Below are 22,191 nucleotides of genomic sequence, written 5' to 3'. Positions count from 1 at the left end.
TTATCGACGGTGGAATGCAGTATACCGTAAATTGCGGAAGTTATCTTTCCCTGCAGCAAGTCTATACGATAACATGTAGTTATTGAGGCATATTACTGAATAACAGATACAAAAGCTGGAGTAAATATACCGCACATTCCACTATAAGAACTAGTGTCCAAATATACAGAAACAGAACAGAACAGCGTGGTCTGTCCAGAGGGTAGTTGCCTGTGCAGAGCAGACAGTACAGGCTAAGTCTCTGGATCACCAGAGTGGCGTAGTGTATCTCGGCCTCTGAAGAGTGGGATTAAATTACCCAGACCTGGAACACCTTGCACAGCATCATCACTCATACAATACGGAGGAGGAGGGAAGGAAACTAGTGTTAAACTTTAATGCCTGAGAACACAGAGACCTGAGTGGGGGGTGGAGGGTAATACCAGGTCGGCTTTGGGGAGGGAAGATAATCTTGTATTGGGCTGAGGTGCATGCGCACGCACGCACTCACGCACTCACACTCTCACTCTCACTCTCACACACACACACACACACACACACACACACACACACACACACACACACACTATAGAAAACACCCAGAGACACAGCCGTGTTTATATGTACAGTTAATATTTATATAGCTAAATTCAAAAAACACTGTGGTACAGATCAATTGTAAAAAAAGAACAACGACATAAATAATTTGCAATCATGACCGTTACAAATAGCTTAGTAGCCCGTACTGCAGTATCAGATATGAGAGAGAGAGAGAGAGAGAGAGAGAGAGAGAGAGAGAGAGAGAGAGAGAGAGAGAGAGAGAGAGAGAGAGTGGAGTGGATGTCTTATTGCTTTCAGAATCAACAGTCCACTATGCGGAAGAGTCGATAAGTCACAGGTGATCGTCTTGGTTCTACTCTCGACCCGCTGCATCCCGTCCCATTGATTAAGTGGTTGTGGAGAGGAGGCGGGGAGATGGAGGAGACAGGTGGATGAGGGGGAAACAGGGGTGGAGTGTCCTCAAACACCCCCAAGGCTGCACACTCAACACAGCTCCACCTTTTTCGAATGATCAGATAGAAATACATGATATAGAACAGAAATGCCTCTCTCAGTCAAGAATCACGTCAGCTCTGTTTTACATTTCTATTTGACACACACATGCAGGCACACAGGCACGCACGCACTTGCACACGCACACACACACACACACACACACACACACACACACACACACACACACACTTGACCTGAGAGCCAAACACACACACACATACTGTATGTACAGGTAATGATGATACTGTACAACCTCCACATTATACATTGTACGTGACATAACCATACATTACATAACTACTGTATGTGTGTTTTACACATGTCATCAGAATATACAACATTCGGGTGGACTAGCTCAGGAATGAAATGGTCAAAGGCAAAATGGAGGAATGTAGAGTGATGTGGGAGTGGGGGGATGAAAAGAGAAGGACAGGTAGTCGAAGGACAGGTAGAGACATAGAGACAGAGGAAGAGAGTGGGAGTGGAAAAGAGGAGGGGATAGATAGATAGATAGATAGAGAGAAAGACGAGAAAGTTACTGAAGAAGGGTAGTGGTGAGAGGAACACAGTGACGTTGTAATACTGATGATGTTGTTGATGTGGTGAGTGACGGTGTGGACGTGAGATGGAGCAGAGGAGGAGTGGCGGGGTTGTCGTGGGCTGTACTATAGGGCTCCATCATGACCCCTATTGGTCACACTGGAGTAGTTCACAGGTACAGGTGTGTGTGCGGGAGGTGTCCATGGTAACCCGCTGCTGTGTCAGTCTTTGTCGTCGAGTCAGGGCGACGAGAGATGACAGAAGGTCCAAATGATGTCCATCTCTCTGTGTCCGTGTCTGTGTACGGCTCTTGAAATGAGAAGCCCTATGTCGGGAGTCTGTCTGTCTGTCTGTCCATCACTCTGTCCCATTATGTCTGTCCGTCTGTCCAGACGTGTCTGTGTGTCTGTCTCTCTCTCAGGGGATCTGGATCTGCAGCTCCTCCTCCTCTTCCTCGTCTGGGTCGCTGGGAGGTCCGTCTGGGTTGTCCGGGCCGAAGCGGGCCGACCTCATCTTCCCAAACGTCCCCGGGTTCTGCTGCCGCCTCAGCCTAGACCGCAACAAGGAGAGGGGAGGGAGGGAGTGAGTGAGTGGACATGGGGGACAGACACAATTACGAGTGAACTGGACGCCTTTAAAACAGCCCTCAAGTCCCACCTGTTTGCTAAGGCTTTCGGCCCCTAGTTCTGCTGTTGTTTTTGTTTGCCTGTCTGTTTGTCTGACTGTTTTTGTTGTTTTTGTTGCTTTCTGTTTCTCTGTAAAGTGACCTTGGGTCCCCTGAAAGGCACAATATAAATGTAGATTATTATTATTATTACTATTTATGGAACACACCCGTTCGTTTCCTCTAGCTTTGCTTAAGTTGCTAGCCGGGAGACGTCGTACATTGCTAAATTAGGAAACCCATTGGATTTAAATGGGAAATCGAATCAACACCCCAGGTAAGGTCAGAAATAATGTTCAAACTATCTCTATTTTCCTGAAGAGCGCAGAGTTGGGTTCACACATAGCCTCTCTTTAACAAGACTGACACATCAACACTGATTATTCTCATGTTGACGACAGGTGAGCGTTCACTGCCAAAAGCGGCGAGAGCAACAAAATAAAAAAGAAGGCAGAATTCTGGACTCTGCCGTTGGCTAAACAAACTGGTCTTAAAAGCAGAGTCGCTAACACAAGCGTGTGCCTCTTCCGTTGCCAGGTAACACCCAACTGGCTAACACTGACCAGGCAGGCAGGCAGCCACTGAACTAGCGCTGTTTTACTGCTGTTGACACGGCCAGTCTGGACCAGTCTTATTACGAGCTCAGTTAAACACTCAGGACAGGAAAGGGGGGAGTTGGGGGCGGGGGGGCGGGAGGTAAGAGATGAGAGGAGAGAGGAGAGAGAAGGTAAGTAGGGGAGGTGGGGAGATGAGAAGAGAGGAGGAGGGGAGAGAGGGGAGGGAGGGTTAGGTTTAGGGATTCAGCCTCGGTTTCCCTATCAAGTCTGGGCTGTAATGAATCCCTCTCAGACTCCCAGAAAAAAGCTTAAATGATTTATCAGTGAGCCGCTCGGCCAATTGATCTTCATCTCCAGATGATTCATACTTGACTCCGGGCCCAGAACCGTACCTGTGTTAGCGGGGCCCCGCCGTAATGACAAAGACAAACAGGTACAAGAGGAGCGCCCCTGTACTTAATTCCTTTAAACCAACACTCTCTCCCTCTGTCCCCCGCCCACCCCCCCCCCTCTCTCTCTCTCCACCTTCCCCACCCTTCCTGTCTTTACGGCTCCCTCTCTCGTCTCTCTCTTTACTTTCCCCTCCCCTCCCGTCCTGCCTCCTCCCCGTGTCGTCGCCGGCGCTGTCCATCACCTGTCGTGTTTCGTTAGAACAACAGCAGCTTTTAATCGTCAGGGGAAAAAGGTGTGTTCTGCCGTCGCGTCTGAGCCGGTGATCTGTGTGTGTGTGTGTGTGTGTGTGTGTGTGTGTGTGTGTGGGGGGGGGGTAGGTAAATTCGCCAGGTAAATTCAACAACCTGCTCTCCAGGTAAACGGAGACGGATTAGGAATAAGACCACGGCTGAGAGGAAGGCTGCAGGCGTAGCGGCCCCCGCCGAGCCCCTGTAGCCAAGCTAGTGTGATCCTCCATGACTCACACCCCACACCCCCCCCCGCCGATGAATAATACACGAGCACTTATGAACTTAGCCAACAACCCTGGGCCGTAGCAGCGACCGAACCACTGACTTATTCATACTGTACCTTCCAGAGGTGCTGCTGCTGGGGGGTGGGGGGGGGCTGGTTGTAGATGGAGATGAGACTGAGATATATGAGCTGTCGGGTTTAGGAGCGTGAAAGTGCAGAGTTAGCAGAGCGGTGGGTTGTGGGTTGTGTGGGCCGCTGTTCGTATGTGATACGACAAGCGGCCGGAGGACACGCGCGCGTACGCACGCGAGGGTCGGGTTAAAGGCTAGCGGTGGGTGGCCGAGACGCGGGCGTGTGTGTGTTGTGTGTTCACGCTGGGGGACAGACACTCTAACAGTAATGTCACGGGTTGGTGGCTGTTCTCATTCTGATCCTGTTACCGGCGGGCTTTGCCACACACACAGGCAAGATCAAAGACTCAACATGCGCTCACATAATGAATGCGCTCACTCCCTTTTAAATTATTAATGGACCTTTACTGAGCTCAGCTGTGAGTCCTGTCTCCCTCCCTCCCTCCCACTATCTCCCTCCCTGTCCCCTTCTCTCCCTCCCACTCCCACTGTCTCCCTCCCTGTCCCCTTCTCTCCCTCCCACTCCCACTATCGCCCTCCCTATGAAATGGGACAACCCTTCAAGACCCTGATACGTCATCAGTCATATCATAGAAAAGCATCGACGCTCGCGATTCATTCACAACATAAGTTTCATCCTATCAATCGATCAAACGAGTCATCAAATAAAAAAGAACAATGCTTCATTATCAGGCCAGTTCATGATAGAATAGTGGTGCTCTGTAAGGCTAGCAACTCCTACCATGCCAGTCTGCACTGGTATTAGAGGAGTGTGGGTGGATGTGATCCCCCATAAAACATACATTATGGGGCGGCTGTGGCACATCGGCGGTTCGAGCCCCGGCTGGCCACATGTCGAAGTGTCCTTGGGCAAGACACTGAACCCCAAATTGCTCCCAGTGAGCGGGCCGGCGCCTTGCATGCTAGCTTGCCGCCATTGGTGTGTGAATGTGTGTGAATGGGTGAATGAGAGGCCGTTGTAAAGCGCTTTGGATAAAGGCGCTATGTAAGTCAGTCCATTTATGTACAGCTAAATAAACAGGGTCGTACATCTTGTTCTGGAGCGTAAATGTGAATTGCGCTCCGATGGCGTATTTTCTATGGTTGGGTCAGCAGAGGCACACACAGCAAACCTCAGCGTAATGGCAATGTTTTTGTTATGCTTGTGTGGTAGAAAGTGTGGTAGAATGGCCCCAATGTCTCTTATGTAAGTGATGAAACATGTATCAGTTTATTGTCCGTCTATCTCAGCACAAAAACAGTTCAACGGTCCTTATTTTCCTGCCACGTTTGCGTGATGTATCATATAAATGAACCACTGACTAAAAGGGTTGGCACCGACAGAAAAATACCAAGTGACACTCTGTTGCCCAACCCCAACCCTCTATAGGAAGATGTATTTAACTCTGTTGTGACCGTATGAAGTCAGTGGTTCTGCAGAATATTCCGGGTCTTTGTTGACAATAAAGACCAGTACCGCATGTGATAACTCTGGTCTCCTGGGGTCTTTTGAATTCAACAGAGAACAACAACAAGAAAAGTTATATAATACAATGAAATGACATTAAACTAAGATAATAACGATGGTTATCCTAATTTTTCTTAATCTTAATTAACAAAGAAAACGTAATTACATTTGTGGTTGTTTTCCGGCATTGCCTAGCCCTAGAGCGATAGATTTCTGTAGATGATTCGCAATGCATTCTGGGACGTAGGGCCATGGCTCCGAACCTAGTCTGGTCGTGACAAATCTTCAAACGGAGCCGTGAAAAGCACTACCCCTTGGCCCTACCCCTACATGAAAACAAGAATTGGGACAAGTGGACGCGCAAAACAGAGCCGTCGGGGGGTGAAAAAACGGAGCCGGGGGTAGTAGGGGTGAATTGGGATTGAGCCTTTGAACGGCTCTAAATTACACATCATTGTGTTTTGACCACAGTCACCCGTTAAACGGCTAAAAGCTTTTCAATTGAGCCCCAAACACTTAGCTAGGCCATGTTTAGGTGAGCGACTATAAATCTGGAGAACAAGGGAGAGAGAGAGAGAGAGAAAGGGAGAGAGAGAGAGAAAGAGAGAGCTAAAAGGAGAGATTCTGGGGCTCCCTCGGGCATTAATTTATCAAACTTGGCTGCAATTGCTTTTCTCAACAATTTCAACAAAACCCAGAACAGCAAATAGAGGAATACAACAGAATCAATAATACCAACACCCGAGCTAAACTTCACCAATGTGTCATCCCTGATGGCTGTCAGCTGCTGTTACCAAAATCAAATGGAAACAGAATACAAACAGTAGGAGACTGCTTTTTTCTCCCTTTTTTTACCGACCTGAAATACCGTGTGTGAGAGCTCTACCGCCACACGTTAGAATGAGAGGCAATAAAAATAAGGCTTTACAGGAATCACGCCTGTCAATAACACACTAAGCCTGCACCCTATACCCACACACAGATCCAATGCTCTCTCTCTCTCTCTCGGTCTCTGTCTCTCTCTCTCCCTCTCTCTTCCTCTCTCTCCCTCTCTCTCTCTCCCTCTCCCTCTCCCTCTTCCTCTCTCTCCCTCTCTCTCCCTCCCTCCTTCCCTCCCTGCCTCAGGCACTCTTATCTGCCTCTAAAATTGCATTAAACCTCCAACACCGCGCCTCGGTAAAATAAACACACACACACACACACACACACACACACACACACACACGCTGGGGATGAAAACGCATCATAAGCACACTACTTGCTGTCAACATCAACCGAGGGTCTCTGTGTGCATTAAGCCCCTCTGTATACAGCCAACCAGTCGTGTGTTAATAGCGTTAGCGCCAGACAACAGAGCAGGCGTCACCACGGCAGGCTGAATGGGCCCCCTGCCTGTGCTAAACAGACAATCCTACTAAACTGAAGGGAATTCAATAAAACATTGGAAAAAAACCTTTATTTTCTCTCATTTCTAATTGGCTTTCTCGTGTCTAGTGTCCAGTGTCTAGTGTCTCCTCCTCCATACACACGCACACGCACCCACGCACGCACACGCACGCACGCACGCGCACACACACACACACACACACACACACACAACCCCCACACACACACGCACACCATTATGCAGAACTGTATAACCAGCTAGCTGTTACCGCCCATTGCCCCAACACTAGGGATTGAAACATGTATGATACACACTTTAGCCTGGGTCCTGGCTGAGAGAGAGAGGCTCCACAGAACACCTCAGGACCAGACCACCTCAGGACCAGAACACCTCAGGACCAGAACATCAGAACACCTCAGGACCAGACCACCTCAGACCAGGACCTCTCTGTCTGAGCAGCGGTGGTTCAGCCACGTCCTTGTCCTCCTCTGTCAGAGGAGACCGCTCCCATGGCCGCCGCATATCTGATGTGTTCCTTATCTTATCTCTACCCTCTACATTCCACAGATGCACACACACACACACACACACACACACACACACACACACACACGCCTCAGCGCCCCCTTGTCCGCCCCTCACCCCTGACCCCGACGCTGTTAACACACCCAGGAGGCCAGAGGTCGTGTGTGTGTGTGTGTGTCAGATAGCAGTGAGTTGCAAAGTGGGAGTGCATCATGGGTAGTATCAGATAACATAGACATGCATATAAACATGGGCGTAGGTTTACGTGAGCATGCATGCATATTCTATTGAAAACATAGGGGCAACATGTTTGTGTTAGCGCTTTGTGTGCGGATGCTTAGAGTGTGTGTACTGCTCCAGGGGTGCTGCATTGCGGTTGACCCTGTGCTCTGTTCCTTTCTGTGTGTGTGTGTGTGTGTGTGTGTGTGTGTGTGTGTGTGTGCGTGTGTGTGTGTGCGCGCACAAAAGCTATGTGTGCATATAAAAGTTTATTGTGTATTGTATTGTATTGTGTGTGTGTGTGTGTGTGTGTGTGTGTGTGTACAGGATCAGTCAAATCCAGGGGGAATTCGATTGATAAATCAATATGAAGGATGGACTTTTAACAAGCCACAATAAAACAACCATTCAATGGTTCAGTCCCTAACCACCCAATCCTCTCACACCCCCGCCCCCCCCATCCACTCCCCAGCCTGCTGGAAACCCCAGAATACAGCAAGGTCTTTCCCGGATCACCTGCCCAATTGTGGTGTATATATTGATTTAGGCATTAGGTTTATGATTATAGACTGGGCAAGAGGTAGTAAAGTAGACTCCGCTCTGGTCTTTCAGACTGAAGGACCGGGAACTATTCCTTTCAGAAGAGAGAGAGAGGTAGGGGAGGGGGGGGGGGGCATTAGAAGGATGACAGGAGATAGACAGAGAGAGAGAGACAGAGAGAGAGAGAGGGAGCCAGAGCCAGAGACAGGGAGAGAGAGAGAGAGAGAGAGAGAGAGAGAGAGAGAGAGAGAGAGGAGAGAGAGAGAGAGAGAGAGAGAGAGAGAGAGAGAGAGAGAGAGAGTGAGAGAGAGAGAGAGAGAGAGCAGGGAAAATACAGTGGGGTGCAAAAATGTGGGCACCCCTAGTCAAAATGCCTTTTACAATGAAAATCTAAGTGAAACGGAGCAAACCTAACCTCTAAATGGTACAAACTTAAACATGACACATTTCATCACATTTTAAAGCAAGATTAATTTGTATGTTTTACTTTTTACAGTTTGGGGAATTGTTCCCCTTTCGTCCTGTCAGAACACTTCTAGCTGAGAAATATTCTTCTGCCTTGTTGCATGCACGGCATGTTGGAGATCACTCCTGTTCAATAATATTCAAGTCTGGGGACTGTGATGGCCATTCCAAAACCTTCATCTGTCTTTCCTGGAGGTACTTCATGGTTGATTTTGAGGTACGCTTCGGGTCATTGTCTTGCAGGAATACCAAACCAACTTCAATTTCTGGACTGACCTTCGAACATTAGCCTCTAGAGTCTTGATATTTGGTGTAATCCATTCTTCCTTCCACCCGCATAATATTGCCTGTGCCCCCAGCTGCTACACAACCCCAAAGCATAATGGATCCACCTCCATGCTTAACAAGTTGGCAAGGTTCTTCTCTACAAATGCTTCACCCTTTTTTTCTTCAAAAATACCTTTTTTGGTTGTGGCCAAAAAGTTCACTTTTGGTTTTGTCAGTCCAAAGCACATTGTTCCAATATAGGCTTCAGGTTTCTCAAGGTTTTCTTTTGCATACTTCAGACGCTTCATTTTGTGTTGAGGGCTGAGGCCGTAGGAAAGGCTTCTTTCTGGCAACTTTGCCATGTAGGTCTTTGTTGTTTAAGGTACGCTGTATTGTTGTCCTGTGAACAACGAGACCGGTGTCTGCTGCTCTTTTTTGCAGCTCTTTTGCAGTGATGTGTGGGTTCTTCTGAACATTTCTCACCAGATCTCAGGCCATTCTATCTGAAATTTAAATTCTTCAATTGTTCCATTTATTTTACATTTTCTGATGTTTCTGACAGTGGAAATTGGTAATGCTTGAAATGTTGCAAGAGTTTGTTGTAGCCTTCTCCTTGATGGGTTAGGGTTAGGATGATTGATTCTGACATCCTTGAACAACTATTTAGAGGAACTCGTGGTTTTTAACACCAGACACAATAGCCACCGCAGTCGGATACTTTAGAAGGCATGGAGTTATGGAGTTATAATATATAGCCTAGTTCAACCCTGGAATTATATTCACCTCACTCATTGAAGCCCTAACGAGAAAACTTTGTAGCATTTAGTGTTCAGGTTTGCTTTCAATCACTTGGCGATTAATTGTAACAGACATTTAAACCAGGGGTGCCCAATTTTTTTGCACCCCACTGTAGTTAAAGAGATTGGTAGATATTCTTAGGGAAGATTAAAAAAATGAAAAATACTTATTTCCTGTGTAATTCCCCTTTATTGCACATACCGTTTTTTGCTGCAATGGAAATATGTTGAATAAAACATGTATGTTGATTTGTTGAATACTTATTACTCCCACTGTATGTGATAACTGTATGTGATAACTGTATGTGATATCTGTATATATATGTACTGTATGTGATAACTGTATGTGATATCTGTATATATATGTACTGTATGTGATAACTGTATGTGATATCTGTATATATGTACTGTGTGTGATAACTGTATGTGATATCTGTATATATGTACTGTATGTGATAACTGTATGTGATAACTGTATGTGATAACTGTATATATATGTACTGTATGTGATAACTGTATGTGATAACTGTATATATATGTACTGTATGTGATAACTGTATATATATGTACTGTATGTGATAACTGTATGTATATATGTACTGTCTGTGATAACTGTATGAATCCTCAGCCTGGATGTCTCTGGATGTCTCGTCTCCGTTCCCCCTATAGCTCAGTATGGTACAGTACCAGCACCATCTCATATTATATATGATATATTATATATTATGCGGGGTTACAGGGCACGTATCAGGTTACGTATTGTTGCCTGAGGTAACCTGATCCCAGGTCTGTTATGCTTCCATCAGGCTGCTCCACACCAAACATACATTCCCTTCTCAGATGTATGTGTGTGTGTGTGCGTGTGTGTGTTTGATGTGTGTGTGTGTGCGTGTGTGTGTTTGATGTGTGTGTGTGCGTGCATGTATCAGGTCCTGAAGGCGTTACCATGCCGACACGTCTGTCGCTCCTCTGCTGAGCTACAGGGGGCCCAGAGCTGCTGCTGCGCAGCGTGAAGGCTCTCTGTTACTACGGTAACCTGCAGCTGGGAGGCCCCCGATTGGCTGACTGAGGGCACGGTGCTGGGACGCTGGCGGAATGATAAGGCAGCGAGATGGAGAGAGAGAGAGAGAGAGAGTGAGAGAGTGAGAGAGTGAGAGAGAGTGAGAGAGAGAGAGAGAGTGAGACAGTGAGAGAGTGAGAGAGAGAGAGAGTGAGAGAGAGAGGGAGGGAGGGAGGGGGGAGAGAGAGAGAGAAGAGAGAGAGAGAGAGAGAGAGAGAGGAGAGAGAGAGGGGGGGAGAGAGAGAGAGAGAGACAGAGAGAGAGAGGGAGAGAGATGGAGAGAGAGGGAGGGAGGAAGAAAGAAAGAGAGAGGGAGAGACAGAGAAAGAGAGAGACAGAGAAAGAGAGAGAGAGAGAGAGAGAGAGAGAGAGAGAGGGGGGGAGAGAGAGAGAGAGAGAAGAGAGGAGCATGTGAGAGACAGAGAGAGAGAGGGGGAGGAAAAACAGTACAAGACACTGACGGAAGGAGATAGGCCAGAGAGAGGAGCGGAGGGAGAAAGAAGAAAAAGAGAGGGTGGGGTGGTGGGGGGGGGGGTGTGAAACGTCCTAGCGAGCGTGAGCAGGCAGGGCTGTCTGACAGGCTAAGACTCAGGCCTCATCGTTGGCTAATCTCCTCCCGGTTAAGACACCTGTGTGAGCCGGAGCCTCCGCTGAGCATGGCAGCTCCCAGCATACTGTCTGATTAACATCACACACCACCAGGCCCACTGGCAGGAAGGCTTAGATAGGCCTGACACAGGGGCACACTCAGAGTGTGTGCTTTTCCCCCGCGTGTGGACGTAAGCGCGAGTGTGCTTTCGCTAATAGGTATGACGTGAGAGTATGTGCGATTATAGGAGATGAGTGGTGTGTGTGAGCAGTGAGTGAACACACGCACACATACACGGTTATGAGTGTCAAACACATACAGCAGGAAGGTGTGTGTGTGTGTGTGTGTTTTTTTCCATGTGTGTGTGTGCGCGTGTGTGAGAGTGTGTGTGTGTGTGTGTGTGTGTGTGTGTGTGTGTGTGTGTGTGTGTGTGTGTGTGTGTGTGTGTGTGTGTGTGTGTAGCAGAACGCTGACCTGGACTGCAGGTGCTCCAGCTGGACCTGGAGGTTCTCTGACTGTTCCACCTGCTCGTCCAGAGACCTCTGCAGCTTCCTGGTCTGGTTGTGTTCCTCGTCCAGCTGTGACACACACACACACACAGACACACACACACACACACACACACACACACACACACACACACACACACACACACACACACAGACACACAAACACAAACACACAGACACACACAGAACATCAGACTTCAGTTCCCAGAATCAACATTCAATAAAATAAAATAAAAGTTCCATAGCAATTTAGATACAAGTGTATTATCAATAATCTAGCTAATTTGTTTATTTAAAGGATCCCCGTTAGCTTATGCTGCAGTTTGCTAACCTTCCTGGGGTCCACACACAATCAACATTACAACAAATAATACATGAATAAAGTAAATAAAACAAATAAAATCTAACAATCTTTTTTTTATTTTTTTTTTATAAAAGAATCAATCTGTTATCCCTGGTCCAGTGCAGTGCATTGTGGGTGGTCTGGTCTCACCTCGTCCTCCGCCTGGCCCAGCTCCTTCTTCAGCTCCTCCACCCTCAGCCTCAGCTTCTTCACCTCCGCCTCGTGCTGCTCCACCCTGCGGTTGGCGTGGGCCAGCTCCGCCATCTTCTCCTGGTACTGCTTCTTCACCTTGGAGTGGACGTGGCGCATGTCTGCCAGCTCCTGAGTGGGGAGCACAGGAGGGGGGGGAGGGTTATTATAGGGTCCGTTAGGGCCGGTTTCTCCAAATAAAAGACTCCTCAATGGAGAGTCTCGGTTGAAAGTGTTGTTTTTATGTCCGTCTTTGTGTCCTAGGTTGTGTGTTGTGTGTTGGTTGTGTGTTGGTGTTGGTTGTGTGTTATGTGTTGGTTGTGTGTTTGTTGTGAGTTGGTTGCGTGTTGGTTGTGTGTTGGTGTTGGTTGTGTGTTGGTTGTGTGTTATGTGTTAGTTGTGTGTTGGCTGTGTGTTGGTGTTGGTTGTGTGTTGATGTTGGTTCTGGGTTCCGTCGAGAACCATCTTAAAACCTCCCTGAGTTTCTGTGTGAGGTGTTAGCGAGCGTGTCTGGTTGTTTTGCTGTGATAGTCGTTCGCTAGGTCAGGGAGCATTTTAGTATCGTATCTCTCTTATCTCTCAAAGACTAAACTCTTGAAAGCGAACATCTAAACAGGAAAGCTGGCGGCAGGGTTATCCCGCGTTGTAGTGTGAGACGACGTCCTACAGACACGGGGGTAGTGGTGGTCTAGTGGATAGTGAGTTGGACTTGTGATCGGAAGGTTGTGAGTTCAAATCCCGCCTGAAACCACAGACTACAGACACGGGGGTAGTGGTGGTCTAGTGGTGGTCTAGTGGATAGTGAGTTGGACTTGTGATCGGAAGGTTGTGAGTTCAAATCCCGCCTGAAGCCACACCACTACTAGTGTGCCCTTGAGTAAGGCACTTAGCCCTCAGTTACTCCAGGGGGAATGTCCCTGTAATTCGTAATTGTAAATCGCTTTGGATTAAAAGCGTCTGCTAAATGGCAAAAATATTAATTATTATTATTACACGACACGTATTCAAAAGAACAAGAACACGAAAAAGAATCGAATGTTCAAAGCTCGCGAACGTCTCTGCTGTTCCACTGAACATTCAGGCTACAGTGTCTACCCAAGTCATTACTGTTGCTGTAGCTTGCCTGAGTCTTCCGCTGAACATGGTAGGGTAGCACACAGTGTACTATAGTATACAATACATGTTTTAAGGCCAAGGAAATCAAATCATGCGCAAGGGACAGAGCTGACATTCACTAGTGCATAGCCAAGCAAAGCGGGAAAGGTCTTTCCATAGACGCTAGCCTATTGAAACAGACAGCTGATTGGAACGATTCACTGCTCCAGCATTACACAAACACAAATACAAACGCACGCGCACGCCACACACACACGCATGCGCACACGCACACGCACACGTACACACACACACACACACACACACACACACACACACACACACACACACACCTGTCAACCTGTCACACCTGTCAGGTGTCCTTGGGCAAGACCTTGCATGGTAGCTTGCCGCCATTGGTGTGTGAAAGAGTGTGTGAATAGGTGAATGAGAGGCCATTGTAAAGCGCTTTGGAATAAGGCGCTATATAAGTCAGTCCATTTACCATTTACCATTTACACACACACACACACACACACACCATACGACACACAACCAAGTGAGGAAAAGAAGAGATTAGTTTTGTGGTTGAGGTGATGAATTGTTGGTGCAATACTTCAGACCTATATATAATGTGGTCTTCTACTTTATGTAAAATCAATTTTCAGGTATGATGGAAGGCTGATGGAATTCTAACCCTATCTCAAACCCATCACTTCCCAACAAACCAATTATAGGTCCCTTTTACACCAAACCTCCACTGACAATATCATAATGTCACTATGTCTTACCGTCACTCTCATAGTCATATCTCTAACCATACTGTCTGGTAAACAAACCTGACAAATCCTCATTATGTATATCCCTAGATGGAAACAGAGAAGTGAGAGAGGAGAGGGGCAGAGTGAGGTATGTATGGATAGACAGACAAGGAGAGAGGCAGAGTGAGGTATGGATGGACAGACAAGGAGAGGGGGAGAGTGAGGTATGGATGGACAGACAAGGAGAGGGGCAGAGTGAGGTATGGATGGACAGACAAGGAGAGGGGCAGAGTGAGGTATGGATGGACAGACAAGGAGAGGGGCAGAGTGAGGTATGGATGGACAGACAAGGAGAGGGGGAGAGTGAGGTATGGATGGACAGACAAGGAGAGGGGCAGAGTGAGGTATAGATGGACAGACAAAGGAACCTTTGTGTAATCCATTGTGGCCATATTCGCCTCCCAGGGCCAGTTGAGGCCTTGATTAAGGTAAATTATTTAAAGGTTTCTTCAAATTGATTAAGGTAAATTATTTAAAGACTGAGTAAGACCAGTCCCCCAGTCCCCCAACCCCCCCCCCCCCCCCCCCCACTGTAAGGCCAGCCGGCCAGCCAGCCACGCCCCCCCCCCCCTCTCCGAGCCCCCCCAAAGTGACTACCACCTGGACCATGACCTCTAGATTGCTTCCCACACACACCCACACAAACACACTCACACACGCACACGCACACACACACACACACAAAGAAAACAAAAGTGAAGGGAGAGTGGGCTTACAGTAAGAGAGGCAGGAACAGAGAGAGAGAGCACATGGGTCATCAATAATTCAACATGGTAATCAAATGTCCAGACTGTGTGCAAACACATGCATAATGGACTGCTGCCTCACACTGCCAGCCCTGCCTCACACTGAACAATGATAGGTAACACACTGCATGCATGCATCTCCCTCTCTCTCTCTCTCCCCCTCTCCCCGTCTCTCTCTCTGTCTCTCTCTCTCTCTACCTCCCTTTCCACATCTCACTCTCCCTCTCTCCCTCTCCCTGTCTCTCTCTCTCTCTCTCTCTCTCTCTACCTCTCTCTCTCTCTCCCTCTCTCTCTCTCTCTACCTCCCTTTCCACATCTCTCTCTACCTCTCCCTCCCTCTCCCTCTCCCTCTCTCTACCTCTCTCTCTACCCATCTCTCTACCTCTCTCTTCCCCTCTCTCCCCCTCTCTCTCTCCCCCCCTCTCCCTCCCTCCCTCCCTCCCTCCCTCTCCCTCTCCCCCGACGGTCTCCAGACCACCTGGAGAGGAACGTTCCATGATGGTGGGCTCTTTGTTTCTAGGTCACATCATTCCAGGACGTGGTCTAGTTCCTGCAGCGTGTCTGCATTCTGGAGCTGCACGTGGAACACAGCCTGACAAGACTGGACCCACACAGAACACAGAGAGATACCCAATCAGACTGGACCCATACAGAGCAGAGAGAGATAGCCAATCAGACTGGACCCATACAGAGCAGAGAGAGAGATACCCAATCAGACCGGACCCATACAGAGCAGAGAGAGATAGCCAATCAGACCGGACCCATACAGAACAGAGACAGATAGCCAATCAGATATCAGGACATGACCTCAGCTTATTAAGCGGGAAGATTGATTGGATGATTGGTTGATTGATATCAGACCTGAAGAGGGTTAAGTTGAGGAGGCTCAAGGTCAACACTGATGCAACATGAAAACAAACAGACAAAGGGACAGGGAGAGGGAGAGAGAGAGGGGGCGGGGGGTGGTAGATAAAAGGGTTCATGTACATTGTGAGGGTGGGTAGGGAAAGGAGGAGAGGGAGGATACGGCGGGGAGGGGTGGCATAAAAAAAAAAAATCAGGACAGAGGTGAAGAGTAAGAACAAAGGGAATTTGAAGCTTATAGAATGATGAAAAATAGAAAAGAGGGGGAAGTGAGACATGAAAAGGCGATAATGTGGGGGGAGGGGGTGTGAAGGAAGATGAGCGGAGTGATGAAATCACATCATTATGGCCCCTTGTCAAAAGAAAGGATGCCACATCAAACATCAGACGGCGGCTCGCTACTTTGGATTTTACATTTCAGCCCACAATGTCATTTCTGTCCGAGGAGGAGGAGGAGGAGGAAGGAGGGGTTCAATAAAGAAGGGGAAGAACGACAGGAGAAGGAGAGAGGACGGGCTATAAGAGCACACAGTCTCCATAAAACATGAGGGAGGCTGATGAATGATTCCGTGGTGATGAAGACACTCACTGTACCCTTCACATGGGAGGTGAGAGATGGAGATGTGTGTGTGGATTGATGAGTGTGTGTGTGTTGTGGTGTGCCCATACACTGGAGGAATCTGGCCCAAAATACATATTATACATATTGTTTATGATACATATTAATATATGTAGCAGTCATTATCCTTATAAAGATTTAAGTACTTTACTTTTATATATCTATATATCTATAGCTATATATATCTTTATATATATATATAAAAAGAATATAGCTCCTGATAGTTCATTGTTCCCCAGCATTGAAAATAAGAAATACGGCCCAGTCCTCGGGTTTCCATGGTGACCCCCCTCTGGCTCCTCCCATCTTTGTGCTTGTACTGGGCACACAAGCACAATGCAATTAAACACACATAATAAACATGATTTTCTGGACACAAATTCCACACAGAGATTGACATAAATACACGAGCAGGCAGGCAGGCAGGCAACCCCCCCCCCACCCCCCATACAAACAACATCTACGTAAATAAATAAATATGTGGGCCACACGTTGCAGGCTGTTAAATGTTTCTCCTTGACTGCCTCCAAGACCATGAAGTCTGCAGCCACATCTGCTCCACTACACTGAAACAAAGGAGCGCACACACACACATGCATCGCAAGTGACCGCACACACTTTTTTCCAGATTTATTGCTCACACTCATATCTTCCTCCCCCTATGCCAATTTCACATAAACAAAAATGCAATCTCACTCACACACGCACTCACTCACGCACGCACACGCACACGCACACGCACACACACAGAGAGAGAGAACAGAGGAATTGGGTTGATTATAAGGCTGCCTCAGGGAGAGGAACCTATTGCTCTGCTCAAGCGTGATTGGTCAGGATTAGATCAACCCTATGGAGACGGATAACAAGGAGAAGGAGGGAGGGAGAGGGAGAGAGAGAGAGAGAGAGAGGGGGGGGGGGGGGGGGGGACAGATGAAGAGGGGCATCAATCAATGGCAAACTGGGGGCGTAGGGGAGGTAGCGTAGCGGTAATGGTTCACTGTCAGCAAACGACTGGGAGGCCGTTCCCACTGAGACACTCTGTGTGATTCACTGTCCCCCTCCAACCACGAGGAGCCAGAGAGACTCTATAGGGACCAGCTACCCCCCCCCCAGCTACCCCCCCCCCCCCCATAGTCTCTATACCACAGACACACGGTCTTCCCTCTGCTCCGACACTGAGCAGTAGTACAGTCAGACAGGCTGCACCACGCCGTAAAAACAACACTAATACTGTATTTGTTATTTTTGTGTTATTATCTCTGAGAACAAACATTATACAGTTCTGGATGTGGAGAATAATTAGGAGCAATAATTAAAACAAACACAGACACAGACACAGACAGAGACACACACACACACACACACACACACACACATTTGAAATGCTTTATTTATGTCCACATAAATGTACAATATTGTACAATACTGTACAAAGGACATAAATACTATCAGTGCATTTTGACATTATGACTATGATTTAGACTTTTGACACACACACACAGATACACACACACACACACACACACACACACACACACACACACAGACACACACACACCTCTCCAAGCAGACAGAGTAGGAGAGGGAGGTGCCCATCTGCAGTCATTGGTGTGTGGCCTTCGGAGAAAAAAGGCTGGAGTTCACCTCCCCGCACACCTGGCAACCGTATCTTCATTACCCTGACCGCATCTCCCGACACCCAACCCCCCCACCCCCCCCCACCTTCAAGTTTAGGTTCTGGGCTCTACGATCCCCCCTGCTCTCCTCCCTCCGGCGTTGGTATCACTGTGATTACTGTCCCACCCTCAGACCCACTCAATGTAAACACACCCTCCTCCTCTCCTCCAACCTTTCTTTCTCCTCTACTCTATCTCCTCCTTATCGTCCCCCTCCTCCTCCTCCTCCTCCTCCTCCTCCTCCTCCCTGTCTCTGAAACACATTTTGCTGACCCTGGTCTCTGTTTTTCTTCCTCTCCTCCTTCCTTCCTTTTCTTTTTTCTTTCTTTCTTTCTTTCTCGGAGCTCAGAATAAGTGGCTACAAAGAACGGCTCTTCCTACCCACAAAAGTGATAAAGGCTTGTCCACACACACACACACACACACACACACACACACACACACACACACACACACACACACTCCATCCAAGAACTCATGTTCCCTCAGCTTCTGCACGGTGTCCGTAAAAATGTCCTCCTCTCGCTCTTACTCCCATTCTACAGTGGCGGTGTTGTTTTGCCCTTCACACGCACACACACGCACACACACACACACACACACACACACACAACATTTTTCCCCAAATACACACCACGTAGGCCTACTTTCTGTATTTTAACCAAAACACTTTTTCGTAATAAGTATTTTGTGGTTTATTTTGACACATAGTCTCCTGGTCTTCAGGGTATTTTCTCACGTGATGATGTTGATGTATCTCTGCTCAATGACACAGGCTGAGGGAGCGGGGCGGGAGAGGCCCTGTGTGCTGCCTGCTAACTGCAGCCTCGGCCCGTGGAGCCTCATAAATAACTGACTGGGGCCGGCGGTAATGGAGTCGTTTACACCACAGCCTGGGCCACACGGCCTACCTGCTGCTAATAGGCCCGTTTAGCCTGAGTAGAGATCAGGGGAGAGCTGCATCATACTGAACGATGCACTGACAGACAGGCGCATGCATGCACGCGCACACGCAGACGCAGACACACACACACACACACACACACACCTACACACCTACACACACACACACACACACCCACACCCACACACACACACACACACACACACACACACCAACACACAACAAGGTGACCTCCAGTAACAATGCCTTTTCTTTCTGTCCGACCAATTCCGCGAAAAATCCCCATCAGTTTGTGCCTGTCACGCAAGTGTGTGGGATGGCTTTGGAATAATAAAAGCCATTAACGGCATATTAGGAGAGGAACAGAGGGAGGGAGGGAGGGAGGGAGGGAGGGAGGGAGGGAGGGGGAGAGGAAGGGAGGGAGGGAGGGGGAGAGGAAGGGAGGGAGGGAGGGAGGGAGGGAGGGGGAGAGGAAGGGAGGGAGGGAGGGAGGGGGAGAGGAAGGGAGGGAGGGAGGGAGACGGTGAGAGAGAGGCCAGGGTATGCAATGCAAGGCCCCCTAGGAGAGAACACAGCAGGTCCTAAATGGAAAACTACTGGAAGAGAAGCCTGGGCTCCGAGGAGCACGGCGGATTATTTCACACCAACTAACCCCAGATGTTACCACGGTTACCACGCACGCTAGGTGGGAGCTCATCTACATAACACACACACAGAGGCACGCGGGGTCACACACATACGCACATGCAAAAGGCCCACGCACACGAACAGTGTGTCACAAGTGCGCACACACACACACACACACACACACACACAGAGACCCACAGACCCACAGATACGCACACATACACACACACACACAGACACAGACCCCACAGACCCCTCCCCCCACACACACACACACACACACACACAAACACAAACGCATGCAACAGCCAGTGAAAATGCTAATGAACAATCGCTAACAGAACCTGTTAAACCAAATTCATCAGAATGAGAGAGTCCATTAGTCTGGCCTGAGCAGATGAGAGCGCCGTACAGCTCCATTAATCATCGTGATCTGGGAGCGGGCAGCTGTTTTAGAGAGTGGGGGCGGGGGCTCTTACAGACGGGGTGCTTATTCACCCGGTAGCTGTGGGTCTGGCGTCAACACCTCTCCACAGCGGCACTCTGAGAGGTGAGAGAAGAGGTCACACACCGCCCAAGCTAGGTCTCTATCCGTATTGGACGTGTCGGCTTGTTGTTAAACCAAACTAGCTTTATTCAGGGGCTGAACATCTCTCTCAGAGAAGAGTGATAGAGAGGGAGAGAGAGAGAGAGAGGGGGGGAGAGAGAGAGAGAGGGAGAGGGAGAGGGAGAGGGAGAAAGAGAGAGAGAGGGAGTGAGGGAGAGAGAGAGAGAGAGAGGGAGGGACTGAGGGAGAGAGAGAGAGACAGAGAGAGAGAGAGAGAGAGAGAGAGGGAGGGACTGAGGGAGAGAGAGAGAGACAGAGAGAGAGAGAGGGTTAGAAAAGAAAAGAAAAAGAAAAGAAAAACAACACAGAAACACAAAAAGATTCAGCGAGCTTTTACCTTGAGCCTGTGACTCTGTGCTTTGACGTTTGTTAAGACGCCAGCGTGGTGTTTTGAGTTGTGAAGCTCTTGCGCTGTACGTTAGGTTCCCTAGTGACCTCCGTCTTAGAGAGACGTCTCTGTAGCCGCTCCTTCGCCCACACTGACGCTCGCGCCAGTAGTTGGTAATTCTAAAATAACATCAACCTCTAACTGACGATGTGTTTACCAGGTGCTGTGGTGTAGAACGCTGTGTGTACCGGGCTTCCTGTTCTTTGTGGTGATGTCGTTTCTCTAACAGAGCCCTGAGCAGCTCCTGACATCTTTTTACAGGGGCTACGTAAAATAGCACAGAGCAGGGGTGTACTGGCAGGGGCATTTAAGTGTGTGTGTGTGTGTGTGTGTGCGTGTGTGTGTGTGTGTGTGTGTATGTGTGTGTGTGTGTATTGTATAGGGTATCCAATACACACACACACACACACTTGCGCGGGCACACACACACACACACACGCACACCAACACGCACACCCACACCCCACCGCAGGTCCCAAGTCAATCATCCGCCCTCTCTGTACTCGATTAGACTTGTCATCCCCCCATCACTCACTCCTGGCATATGCTGAAGGTGACAAGGAGAAACGCTCAGCTACTATATATTAAAGCTTCATCTTTCTTATACGCCCCATGAAGAATCATCATCTCCATATGTGCAAAGACAAACCTCCTGGACACCTCTGCCAACCCAAATATACTACAGCACCTACCTCACACTGTCTGCCCCTCACACTGTCTGTCTGCCCTTCACACTGTCTGCCCCTCACACTGTCTGTCTGCCCCTCACACTGTCTGTCTGCCCTTCACACTGTCTGTCTGCCCCTCACACTGTCTGTCTGCCCTTCACACTGTCTGTCTGCCCCTCACACTGTCTGTCTGCCCCTCACACTGTCTGTCTGCCCCTCACACTGTCTGTCTGCCCCTCACACTGTCTGTCTGCCCCTCACACTGTCTGTCCGCCCTTCACACTGTCTGTCTGCCCCTCACACTGTCTGTCTGCCCCTCACACTCTCTGTCTGCCCCTCACACTGTCTGTCTGCCCCTCACACTGTCTGTCTGCCCCCCACACTGTCTGTCTGCCCCTCACACTGTCTGTCTGCCCCTCACACTGTCTGTCGGCTCCTCACACTGTCTGTCTGCCCCTCACACTGTCTGTCTGCCCCTCACACTGTCTGTCTGCCCCTCACACTGTCTGTCTGCCCCTCACACTGTCTGTCTGCCCCTCACACTGTCTGTCTGCCCCTCACACTGTCTGCCCCTCACACTGTCTGTCTGCCCCTCACACTGTCTGTCTGCTCCTCACACTGTCTGTCTGCCCCTCACTCTGTCTGTCTGCCCCTCACTCTGTCTGTCTGCCCCTCACACTGTCTGTCTGCCCCTCACACTGTCTGTCTGCCCCTCACACTGTCTGTCTGTCCCTCACACTGTCTGTCTGCCCCTCACACTGTCTGTCTGTCTGCCCCTCACACTGTCTGTCTGCCCCTCACACTGTCTGCCCCTCACACTGTCTGTCTGCCCTTCACACTGTCTGTCTGTACCTCACACTGTCTGTCTGTCCCTCACACTGTCTGTCCCTCACACTGTCTGCACCTCACACTGTCTGTCTGCCCTTCACACTGTCTGTCTGTACCTCACACTGTCTGCCCCTCACACTGTCTGCCACTCACACTG

The 22,191-nt window shown here is 48.8% G+C and overlaps 1 protein-coding gene across 2 annotated transcripts in view; it reads right to left on the bottom strand.

Moving 5' to 3' along the window:
- Positions 1-627: 627 nt before the first annotated feature.
- ccdc102a (coiled-coil domain containing 102A) overlaps positions 628-22,191 on the bottom strand; it is a 61,205-nt gene continuing 39,641 nt past the window's right edge. For both annotated transcript variants that reach the window (XM_080528491.1, XM_080528492.1), the window contains exons 7-9: positions 12,153-12,323; positions 11,625-11,728; positions 628-2,125 (exon numbers count right to left, since the gene is read on the bottom strand). In XM_080528491.1, coding sequence (XP_080384617.1) covers positions 1,993-2,125; positions 11,625-11,728; positions 12,153-12,323 — 408 coding nt within the window. In that variant the 3' untranslated portion in view covers positions 628-1,992. The remainder of the gene's footprint in view (positions 2,126-11,624; positions 11,729-12,152; positions 12,324-22,191) is intronic.

Source organism: Nansenia antarctica (assembly GCF_963989245.1).
Source record: "Nansenia antarctica genome assembly, chromosome: 4".
NCBI lineage: Eukaryota > Metazoa > Chordata > Actinopteri > Argentiniformes > Microstomatidae > Nansenia > Nansenia antarctica.
Note: the sequence above shows the minus strand (reverse complement) of the source record. Positions and strands in the feature narration are given on the sequence as shown.